The sequence below is a fragment of the Pleurodeles waltl genome, chromosome 3_1 (assembly GCF_031143425.1).
Source record: "Pleurodeles waltl isolate 20211129_DDA chromosome 3_1, aPleWal1.hap1.20221129, whole genome shotgun sequence".
NCBI classification, from domain to species: domain Eukaryota; kingdom Metazoa; phylum Chordata; class Amphibia; order Caudata; family Salamandridae; genus Pleurodeles; species Pleurodeles waltl.
Window position 1 is genome coordinate 920,649,812 of NC_090440.1, and position 12,079 is coordinate 920,661,890.

A 12,079-nucleotide genomic window follows, 5' to 3' on the forward strand; every position below is an offset into this window, starting at 1 on the left:
GCGCAGAAGGTTTATATGCCTACTGCGAGGATCAAAACTGTATTATATGTGAATAGCTGGGTGGATTAGTAAAGCCAGCCATTACCTGCGCTATAATACAAATTAAATGTATGTGCGAGGGGGGCTATGGAGAGATGAAATTGACTTTTTCTGGATCGTAGTGAGGGAATCGGAGGAGGAGGTAATGGAAGTGGGAGAACCAATAATGATTGTTGGACTGGGCACTAGAGGCACTAAAGACTGTGACGATTGGTATGTGACAAGGTGAAGTAATAGTGTGTCTTTTTTGTTTTGTTGAATGTCTTGAGAGAACATGCTTATTGAGGGAAGAAGCGAAGGTAAGGTGACCTCTGCTGTTGCAGGTATCACACACACACTCAGCAGCAATTTTGTGACTGTCTTCGTAGGCTAGTGTTTTAGAGTGACAGTTTAGCCAGTAGCAGAGATGGCATCTCGGATGATTGCTGCGCAAGCCCTAACTCGGGTTATAGAGGACAGCTCTGACGTAGGATCAGAGACTGAGACAGCAGATACTGAGACAGCATCTGAGGGATAGGACAATGGCACAGACTCTGGGAGTGATTTTTCAGTTGGAGGAGTCCCATTCGATAACTCCTCTTCCAGTGATTATGAGGGAGGTGATAAGGACAGTCCTGCTGTCCCTTCGCACGCACAGTCTGTGCAGCAGGACAATAGTGGGTTAGCCCATCCCACAGAGCAGGTGCATGCGGCAGCAAGCACAGAGAGAGTGCTCTCTTGGGAGCTCCCCAATTTAGTTCAGTCCCAAATTCCACCGCCCAAATCGTATTGTGGAGACATCAAAATGATCTATCACAAAACAACCTTGTTTTGTAAGGCAGGTACCTGCTTTTTTGGTCCTGGGCTCGGCGGTCATATAGGGAAACCTACCAAACCCAGACATTTCTGGAAACTAGACATCTGGGGGAGTCCACAGAGGTGTGACTTGTGTGGATTCCCCAAGGTTTTCTTACCCAGAATAACCTGCAACGGTGAAATGTTGAATAAAAACTCATTTTTTTCTTGCATTTCTGTCACACAAACTGTAGGAATATGCTGGGACTCACACAATTCCTAGTACCCAGTGTTTTCTCACCTGTTCTGATAACACCGCTACCCCACTTGAGTGCCTGTACTAAGTGTCTGTGTCAGGAATGGATCACCTGAGGGTCAACAGTTGCCCTCATGTAAGGACCAACATTGACCATTGTATTATATATTCCTGACACGGGCACTAGGCCTACCCACAGAAGTGAGGTACAATTTTTATTGAGAGACTTGCAGGAATGCTGGGTGGAAGGAAATGTGTGTCTCTTATCAGATTCCAGATCTTTCTATCACAGAAATGTGAGTAAAAAGTGTTTTTTTTGCAAAATATTGAGGTTTGCGAATGATTTTGGGTAACAGAACCTGGTGAGAGCACCACAAGTAACCCCATCTTGGGTTCCTCTAGGTATCTAGTTTTAAAAAATACACAGGTTTGATAGGATTTCCTAGGTTTCGCTGAGCTACAGACCAAAATCCACAGTTAGGCACTTTAAAAAAAAACACATCAGTTTTCAATGTAAAAATTTGATTTGTCCATGTTGTGTTTTGGGGTGTTTCCTGTCATGGGCACTAGGCCTACCAACACAAGTGAGGTACAGTTTTTACCGGGAGACTTAGGGAAATGCTGGGTGGAAGGAAATTTGAGGCTCTTCTCAGATTCCAGAACTTTGCATCTTCGAATTGTGAGGAAAAATCTTTTTTTGGCCAAAGTTTGAGGTTTGCAAAGGATTTTGGGTCACAGAACCTGGTGAGAGCCCCACAAGTCACCCCATTCTGAATTCCCCCAGATGGCTAGTTTTCAAAAATGTATAGGTTTGCTAGGTTTAGTGGCCAAAGACCACAGCTAGGCACTTTGCAAAAAAAAGGTTTGTTTTCTTTGGGAAAATGTGATGTGTCCACCTTGTGTTTTCGGGCATTTCCTGTTGCGGGCACTAGGCCTACCCACACAAGTGAGATACCGTTTTTATCGGGAGACCTGAGCGAATGCTGGGTGGAAGAAAGTTTATGGCTCCTCTCAGATTCCAGAACTTTGCAGCACCAAAATCTGAGGAAAAAGTGTTTTTTTGCCAGATTTTGAGGTTTGCAAACGATTCTGGGTAACAGAACCTGGTGAGAGCCCCACATGTCACCCAATTCTGAATTTACCTAAGTGTCCATTTTCCAAAAATATATAGGTTTTCTAGGTTTCCCTCTGTGCCGGCTGAGCTGAAAGCCAAAATCCACAGCTAGGCACTTTGCAAAAAACACTTCTGTTTTCATTGAAAAAATGTGATGTGTCCACGTTGTGTTTTGGGGAATTTCCTGTTGGGCGCACCAGGCTTACCCACACAAGTGAGATACCATTTTTATTGAAACACTTGGGGGAATGCTGGGTGGAAGGAAGTTTGCGGCTCCTCTCAGATTCCAGAACTTTGCAGCACCGAAATGTGAGGGAAAAGTATTTTATTTGTCAGATTTTGAGGTTTACATAGGATTCTGGGTAACAGAACCTGGTGTGAGCCCCACAAGTCACCCCATCCTGGATTTCCCTAGGTGTCTAGATTTAAAAAAATGCACAGGTTTGGTAGGTTTCCCTAGGTGCCGGCTGAGCTAGAGGCCAAAGACCACAGCTAGGCACTTTCCAAAAAACACATCAGATTTCAATTAAACAATGTGATGGGTCCATGTTGTGTTTCCTGGTGGGGGAATTAGACCTACCCCACACAAGTGAGGTACCATTTTTATAGGAAGACTTGGGGAAATACAGAATAGCAGAACAAGTATTATTGCCCCTTGTCTTTCTCTACATTTTTTCCTTCCACATGTAAGACAGTGTGTAAAAAAGAAGTCTATTTGAGAAATGCCCTGTTATTCACAGGCTAGTATGGGGACCCCAGAATTCAGAGATGTGCATATAACCACTGTTTCTCAACACCTTATTGTGTGCCCATTTTGGAAATGCAAAGGTTTCCTTGATACCTATTTTTCAGTCTTTATATTTCACCAAATGAATTGCTGTACCCAGTATTCGATGAAAACCCATTGAAAGGTGCAGCTCATTTATTGGCTCTGGGTACCTATGGTTCTTGATAAACCTACAAGCCCTATATATCCCCACAACCAAAAGACTCCAGCAGACGTAATGGTATATTGCTTTCAAAAATCTGGCCTAGCTGGAAAAAGTTACAGAAGAAAACGTGGTTGGAAATGGCTCTTCTTTCACCTCAATTTCGTTACTTTCTGTAGAAAAACCTTGAAGGATCTACACACTACCCCTTGTTCAATTCAGAATTTTGTCTACTTTTCAGAAATGGTTAGCTGTCCAGGATCCAGCATTGGTTTCACAACCATTTCTGTCACTAACAGGTAGGAGGCTGAAAGCACAAACATTTTTACAAATGGGGTATGTCCCAGTAAAATGCCAAAATTGAGTTGAAAAACGTGGTTTTCTGATTCAAGTCTGCCTGTTCCTGAAAGCTGGGAAGATGGTGAATTTAGCACTGCTAACCCTTTGTTGATGCCATTTTCATGGAAGAAAACACATGCTTTCTTCAGTGGCCCTTTGCCCCATTTTTCTGTAAAAAACAAACTTTTAGCTGTATTTTGGCTGATTCCTTGGCCTCATCCGGGGGAACCCACAAACTCTGGGTAACTTTAGAATCTCTAGGATGTTGGAAAAAAAGGATGAAAATTTGGCGTGGATAGCTTATGTGGACAAAAAGTTATGAAGGCCTAAACGTGAACTACCCCAAATAGCCAAAAAATAACTTTGCAATGGGGGGGTGAGGTGCGGAGGCCCAGCAGCTAAGGGGTTAATGAGGTGCTCCTGAGGGGGAGTTAGTTTGGTTCGCTAACAAATAAGGCCCATACTTATACTTTTTCAGCACCACATTTGCGCTGTTTTTTGACGCAAAAGCGGTGCAAACTTACAAACTACAATTACTCTGAACCTTTGAATGAGAGCAGGCATTTATACTAGCTATGGATCTGGATTCTTAGGTGGAAAATATACAGGGCCAGATTCACAAAGGTACACTCACATTTTTGTGTAAGTTTGCGATTATTTGCTATTCACAAAGGGATTTAGCTCCCTAATGCTAAGCTAAGGCTGTGGGCAGGTCGGGAAATTCAGAAGCAGCAGATGTCTGCAAATGTATCATCAAAGGAAGAATCAAATGAAAGATCTAATTAGAATGAGGAGGAATGTGCTTGCTCTCGAGAGTACCACTATGAGCCAGAAAATAAGGAACACTGGTCTCAAGAGAGGAAAAAGACGTGGTCGACAAAGGTGGACAGGGGTAGGTGATCTTACTAAATAACAAGCTTCATGCAGTTAAAGCATGAGATTTCATTATTCTACAGGTTTCCACCTCCGTTCTTGTGTCTGCCTCCTTCTCATGGATCTTCAAGATATCTCACAAAGGCGAATTCACTTCCTCAGTTTCCATTCCGTGCAGGTGCTGAAAATAACTGTCCAACTACTTAATGGCTACTCTGTGACCTTTCAACTGTAAGCTAACAAAAAATAACATCTTTATATGAGAACATGGTGGCTGTGGTGCCTGAAACACACAGCATGAGGAAATACAATGTTCATTTAAAAATAAACTAAGGCGCCTAGGCCTATCCACAATAATGTTAAGAAGCATACATGCTAACTAAAGTTAAATAAAAACATGTGCTTCATTCAAGTTTGCTGAATCTACATATAAAGCAACATGTAGAATAATATATAATATATCAAATAATAGGTGAAATAATTATTAACTGATGTGTAAAGCAAGTGAGCAATGGTTACGCAAGTTACATATTAACATATCATTAAGCGCAAATAAATGATGGTGACACAGTATCACCAAGTCCAGAAGATTGGATCTGATTTAATATGTTTATTGTGATCTGATTTTGGAATAGGAGGTACAGATGGACGAGCAGCTTTCAAAATATGAGAACCCCTTCCTAACAAACCTTTATAATGTAGATGTTTGATGAAATTCCTGATCACCATGATGCTTCTGAATTATTAAGATGAGTTCACAAAGTAAATCTATTCTTTTGAATGGAGTTTATCTCATGCTTATTTGTGCTGCCTTCTAGTTTTGTTATTCACGCCCAGTATTTCTTCTATATCATCCATCCGTGCCAGTCACGGCTCGCCAGGGTTAAGGGGGTGGGGCGGCACGCGGAGAGAGGGTATGAGGGGGAAAGGAATTTTATTAAACTTTTAAAAAATGTTTTACTTATCTCTGCTCCGCCGCGCCGCCGCTCCTCCATCTTGCAGTGCAGGCACAGGCTCCGAGCCTGCCCTGTGGCCAATCCAGACGCTGCTCAATACAACATCAGGATTGGCTGGGAGAGCTCAGCCAGGGCACTCTCAGGCAGACTAGGAGCCTGTGTCTGCTCTTGCCAGCCTGGCAACACAGTGCTGGGCTGGAGAGAGCACACTGCGCGTGTATGTTTGGTCAGCCCGAGACGGCCGGCCAAACATACATGCACACTGGGAGGAGTGCGCAGTACACTCCCCCCACTGCTCGTCACCCCATAGCCCTGCCCCTTTCACAACAAAGGGATAATAAACATGGTTTATTATTTCTTTGTTGTGAAAGGTTTACAGCTTTTGCTGCTGGTAGGGGGGCGACACTCCTCCGCCATAGCGGAGGAGCTGCCACTGACTGGTGCCCATCTAACATCTAAATATTCCCTTCCATTGATTCAGATATATTCTTGTTTTGAATCCATAGCCCCTTTTTATGGCCCTTATTTATGTCCCTTAAAGCGCCTGTCAATTCCTTATGTCCCTGAAACCTATTTTCAGAGACATTTTGTTGATTTTCCATCAAATGTCTCAAGTGTCTCGAGTCAGGTAGTACCAGCACCCCTTTGTACGCTGATCTTATTGTATCTTCGACTCCTATATTTTCTGGTGAAAGTAGTGGTATTGTGTAAAGTGTTCACAGAATCAGATAACAAATCACTTCAACAGATGCTTGTCATGGTTTCTGCTGTATCTGGTATTATTGCATAAGTATATTGAGTTTTAATGCAGCAACAACCTGCTTTGTTTTCCACAGTTATTTTGTTTTTCCCATTTAATTGTGTTAGGGTAGTAGTTTCCTCTAATTCCCCTAGTGTTCCCAGTATAGCAGGATGGTTCATATCCTTGTGAAATGCTGAACTTTGTGGCCGATGGTCACTATCAAATTGCACTATTGTTATAAATGAGCATGCCTGAAGTCACCAGAGTATAATCCAAAAGACTCCCATTACTCCCTGCAAATAGGGTAGCTCTTGCTGGCATTATCTGTCCGTATTCTCCTGCTGAAACATCTTAAAAACAAGGTTACTAGTTGAAACCAGATTAAGTTACTATTTTACCTGGTTGAAACTGAGGCTCATAATTTTAAGCTTTGAATAATTTACAAATAATATGTTGCTTTTGTGTATTCACTACGTGTCGCACCTAAACGTTGTGATCAACCACCAATCACTTTGCCATGATTGAATAACAGTACCAGCATGTGGCAGATCTCTGTGTTACATGAGAAGTGATGAGAAGCAATCAGATGTCCTGGAAAGTCACCGAGAAATAAACAAAAGATGTACCAAACACATTATTAAAACAGTAAAGTGAGTGCAATGTGCTGCATCTATACAATTCTTTGCAACCAATTTAACATTTCTCTGTCTTTCGAGGTGTGCTAAAACTTTTCAAGCACAGAAGGCCTTAGGCACAACATAGATTTTACGGCTTTTCCGCAGAGAAACCAGCACTATTCACTTTTGAGCCTGTCTCACAGCCAAATTGTGTGCTGCCTAATCAGAACTTGCTGCAGAGATCCTACGAAGTATTTCAATAGATTATGTGCGTGATGCAAGCATTTGCACTTGAATTGCTTGGTTTGTGTTTGAATCCTAGCAGGGCTAATTAAAATGCTATTCTACAGCTGTTGATAAAACATTGGCCATTTAGTGAGTAGTAATATTAGCAAATGACAACAGTTCAGTTTGTAGTATGTTTTGTTTATAAAGACCACATCTTTCAAAAAATGCATCGACACATATGATGCAAAAAAAAAATACTAATTCAACAATTGCATTATTTCTGTATTTAAAACTGTGCAGTTAAAAGAAATGACAATTCTAATCAGTTATGTTAACAAACGTCTGGCGGAATGACCAGGTCACAGCTCTACCGATTTCGCGGAGAGATGCCCCGCCTGCTTGTGCCCAAGAAGCTGCATCTCCTCTGGTTGACCTTCCCTGGATATTAGAAGGGAGGTCCTACCTCTCTGATGTGGATGCTTGAGAAATTACCTGGTGAACCCATATATTTTTTTGTTTGTGTTCAACATTCTTGCTCCATTTATTTGCCGACCCACGAGACACAAGAAGCAAGTTGGGCGTTCCCAACACCTTACTTCTGCTTAGATAGATAGACAACTCTCCATTACCGTCCAGTTGAGTAGGAACACCATCGTTTTCTGGAAGAAAATGATAATACCACCTCCTGTGAAATGTGGAAGGAAGAATGAATCTTTAGAACAAATTTATAATCTACAATGAGGACTACCTTATCTGGGAAGAATATTAGGTAAGGGAATTGTGACATTTCACGCCCAACCTCTTCACAGAGGTATATGCCACCAGAAAAGCTGTTTTAGCTGATACCCAGACAATATCTGACGTTTGTAGATGCTCGAAAGATTCTGACTGAAGACCCGTCAAAACTGTGGAAAGATCCCAAGAAGGATTCATATTTGAAATAACTGGGTTTTAAGTCTGAAACCATTCAAAAGTCTTGAAACAAAAAAATTAGATTTCAGAGACATATCCTTGTATATTTCGTACTTGCATGGCTGCCCAATGAGAGGAAAGAGTGGAGACACCCTGGTAAAAATCCATCTGTCTGGAATAACACAACCTGGAAAGGATCAATCGATAAAGGAAGACATCTTTAAACAAACACCACTTGTGAAATAAGCCCCAGTGATTCCTGTATGAGTTCATAGTGATGGTTTGCGTAATGCGTGAATGTCAAGAGCAGCTGATCTCGAGCATCCTAAGTGCTCCAAGCCCACCCTCTCACACCGCAAGCCGTCAGCCTGAGGTGTTGTAGTCCAAGGGACGGAAGAGTTGAAAACTGAAGAGGAGTTGAAGTGAAATGGAAGATGAAGATGCTCAACAGTCCAAAGAAAGAATGAAAGAGGTAAATGCTCCAGTCGAAGGTGGACAAATTGAACATTCGGTTCCTTTGTACAGTCTCCTCTGCATTTTAAGAGACCAGCTAATTGATGAAGGAAAAAACAATTGTTCCATAACAAATCGGCTGCTGAGAGAGTGGCGAAGGACTATCACTTTGTGACCGGGGTTTGAAATTCAGTCCCAGTTCCCCTTCTTTTTCAGTAGCTGTTTAATTACATCTTTGTGTGGTTGTTATCTGGGTGTTTGATAGTGTGCTATTGTCGTATTGTTGTTCCTATAATGGACATGGAATGTTTCCCACTCTTGAGTGCCCCTCGAAGCTAATGTTGCACCTCTGCAAAATGTTTATAAAAAATAAACCCCGTGGGTGAGAAATGTGCGCAATGACGTGTTATTGATCAGGTTTCGCGCGGTATAATTGTATTGGGAACCCATTTAACTCCTCCGTTTTCCTTCTTCCCTCTTCTTGCAGGCGGAAACAGCTCACTGCCCTTGTGTCCAGACCCCACTTGTAATGGGCAGTGTATTCCTGAAATCGGGTGTTACTGTAATATCGGTGCCATCCCCTGCCTTCCATTTGAGTGTGATCTAAGTACAACCCCGTGCTGTCCCGTGGGACTCTTCTGGTATTCAAACGTATCCTGCTGCTCGGGTGAGTCTCCACTGTTTGTTTTTGTAAAGCAAATACATACATGAAATAACACGCATTTCAGAACCAATAGACTTGACTTTGTATAATGTGCTTTGTTGGTGGGGTATCACTTAAGCGCCACTTTAAGCCCATAAAAAACATTAGTTACTTCTGCACGCTCTTTGGGAGCGCTAGTTCATATCCTGTTAAAAACTGTGAGAGTTCCTTGCTAATAAAATGAGGATCCAAAAGGCAAGTTGTCCATTCAAATGCACTGACCTGTGCGGCACATATTAAAATACTCGGACCCTCCCCAAGAACATGGTGTCATTTTCACATAGTAGGAAATGTATTAGACTTGCTACTGGTAAGCCTGACCCACTCTATTTCCTTGCTCTTCTGCTTTACCCCCTCCCGCCCCATTTAACACCAGAGTTGGTTTTCGTATGTCATTTCACACATATCTTCCTTTTCTCTTATTTGCCCTACACCAAGAGCTTATATTACAGTTACTGGGCACCCAATGTGTTCTGTCAGTCCGAGGCCGACTGAGTCCTCAGAGCTGGTTGACTCTGTTTCGGCTCCACTTCTTTCTCCTCCTTTTTCATTACTCCGTCTCTTCCAGTGCGGTTGTTTACCAACGCCAAAAAAACCGATTAATACCAAAGGGAAAGAAGAGGGACTTAAATGTAATGACAGTTGGAACGCATAAAAAAACGAATGAAAACGTAACGAATAAGTGTTTTAAATTAAGCATTGGTTAAAATGATGTCAAACCTTTACTGAGGGCCACGTGAGAGTATGACGTGTGTGTCAGTACTGCCCATTTCCCTTTGAACAGACTGCTTCCTGCTCGAGCACGTGGACCGGTGATGCAGGTGCTGTGCAGGAGTCTTGTACTGCTCCCTCCCTATCCCTGGCCAGGGACTGGTGGGCGGTGGGATCTGGCCAGTGGAGGCCTCAGGACTGTGGAACTGCAGCCGGCAGAGGAAGAGGGAGCAGAAGGAGGGACCGAAGAGAAGGGGAGTTCAAGGAAGGAAACCAGAGGAGAAACACAAGAGAAGTAGGAAGAGAGAGAAAAGAATGGGTTTATAAGCAGACACCTAGATGATGATCAAGACATGGAATGGTGGAACAAGAGGTGGGCAGGAGAGGAGAGTGAGGGTGTTCTTACAGAAAGAGAAGGAGATGAGAGACGGAGAGAAGGAGCAAATCAAAATGATTATTTTAGAAAGGGAGAAGCGAAGACTAAAAAGAGGCTAGGGGAGAAAAGAGTAATGTTAAACAGAGGAGAGAGGAAGAAGAGCCAATGAGAACAGGAATACTGAATTAATAATGCCTTAGAGACAATTATCTGTTTGAGTAATTGTGGCATGTGGTGTATTACACATTTGCAGGCCAAGCATGACTGTCAAAATACTAATATCAACAAAAAACTTATAACAAAAACTCCCCTCAACAACATGAAAAAAAGAAAAAATTTAACTATGAAAACGCATTGAGTGGTAGAATAGGTTATGATGTTTGGGCCCCCTCTCACCTAGTGTGACCCACAAGATTGCCTGAACAGAAAGAGCACATCATTCTAAATGTATCGGAAGTGGATAAGTTTCCCTAGGACCACCGCAGGCCAAGTTATGGGCACAAATGAGTTGTGAACCGAATGCTTGCAAAGCATTATGGGCTGTATTTCCGTGAATACATTAAACGTTTATCGGACATAGGGCCATATGTACAAACACATTTTCCCTTAGACACAGAATGGGTAAAAACCTTTGCTACATCTGGCCCATAATGTGTGTTCGTTCATTAGCAGAAGGTGCAGTACCACTGGTGGTAGCTAGATGTCCCTGTCAAACCAATGAACTCAGTAGTGACTTGGAGCAATTTGTTTTCATGTCATAGTGCTGAGTATAGTGCATTACATATTGTATATTACACCTACAGGCCAGGCATAGTTGTCACAAACTCCTCTCAGCTGTAAAAACAAATGTTTCAGCTATGAGAGAATTTAAAGATGTCCTGAGTGGTGGAAGAGACTGCAGTCCAGGAAGAATTAACAGAATACTAACAAGGCCCTTATCACACAAACTTCTCTCAGCTGTAAAAACAAAAGATCCAGTTAGGAGATAATTTAAATGTACGTTGCATGTTGAAAAAGGTTATGATATTGGCCCCTTCTCACCTAGTGTGACCCACAAGATTACCTGAACAGAAAGTACACATTATTCTAAATGTTTTGGGTGGGGGAGGAGGTCCCATTGCCCAAGGACCACCACAGGCTGAATTATGGGCACAAATGTGTTGTAAAACAAATGCCTGCTCAGCATTATGGGCTAAATTCCCCAAATACATTAAACCTTTATAGGAAATAAATTGTGTTCCTTCATTCATTGACAAAAGGTGCAGTAACAGTGGTGGTGGCTAGATATCCCTGTTAAACCAATTAACCCCTTCACTGCCAGGACTTTTCCCCCTCCTGTGCCGAGCCTTTTTTTGGCTATTTGGGGCAGTTCGCGCTTAGGCCCTCATAACTTTTTGTTCACATAAGCTACCCACACCAAATTTGCGTCCTTTTTTTCCAACATCCTAGGGATTCTAGCGGTACCCAGACTTTGTGGGTTCCCCAGAAGGAGGCCAAGAAATTACCCAAAATACAGTGAAAATTTCGTTTTCTTAAAAAAAATTGGAAAAAGGGGCTGCAGAAGAAGGCTTGTGTTTTTTCCCCTGAAAATGGCATCAACAAAGGGTTTACGGTGCTAAAGTCACCAGCTTCCCAGCTTTTAGGAACAGGCAGACTTGAATCAGAAAACCCAATTGTTCAACACAATTTTGGCATTTTATTGGGACATACCCCATTTTTACGATTGTTTGTGCTTTCAGCCTCCTTCCAGTCAGTGACAGAAATGGGCATGAAACCAATTCTGGATCCCAGAAACCGAAACATTTCTGACAAGTAGACAACATTCTGAATTCAGCAAGGGGTAATTTGTGTAGCTCCTACAAGGGTTTCCTACAGAAAATAACAACTGAAAAAAAGAATTATTGAAATTGAGGTGAAAAAATCTGCAATGTTTCTCTACGTTTTACTCTGTTACTTTTTCCTGCAATGTCAGATTTTTGAAAGCAATATACTGTTATGTCTGCTGGACTCTTTTGGTTGCGGGGATATATAGGGCTTGTAGGTTCATCAAGAACTCT

General features: G+C 42.2%; 1 protein-coding gene across 1 annotated transcript in view; it reads left to right on the forward strand.

Moving 5' to 3' along the window:
* LOC138284760 (uromodulin-like) overlaps positions 1 to 12,079 on the forward strand; it is a 631,564-nt gene that overhangs the window by 84,810 nt on the left and 534,675 nt on the right. Inside the window, exon 3 of the mRNA XM_069223898.1 lies at positions 8,720 to 8,899. Coding sequence (XP_069079999.1) covers positions 8,720 to 8,899 — 180 coding nt within the window. The remainder of the gene's footprint in view (positions 1 to 8,719; positions 8,900 to 12,079) is intronic.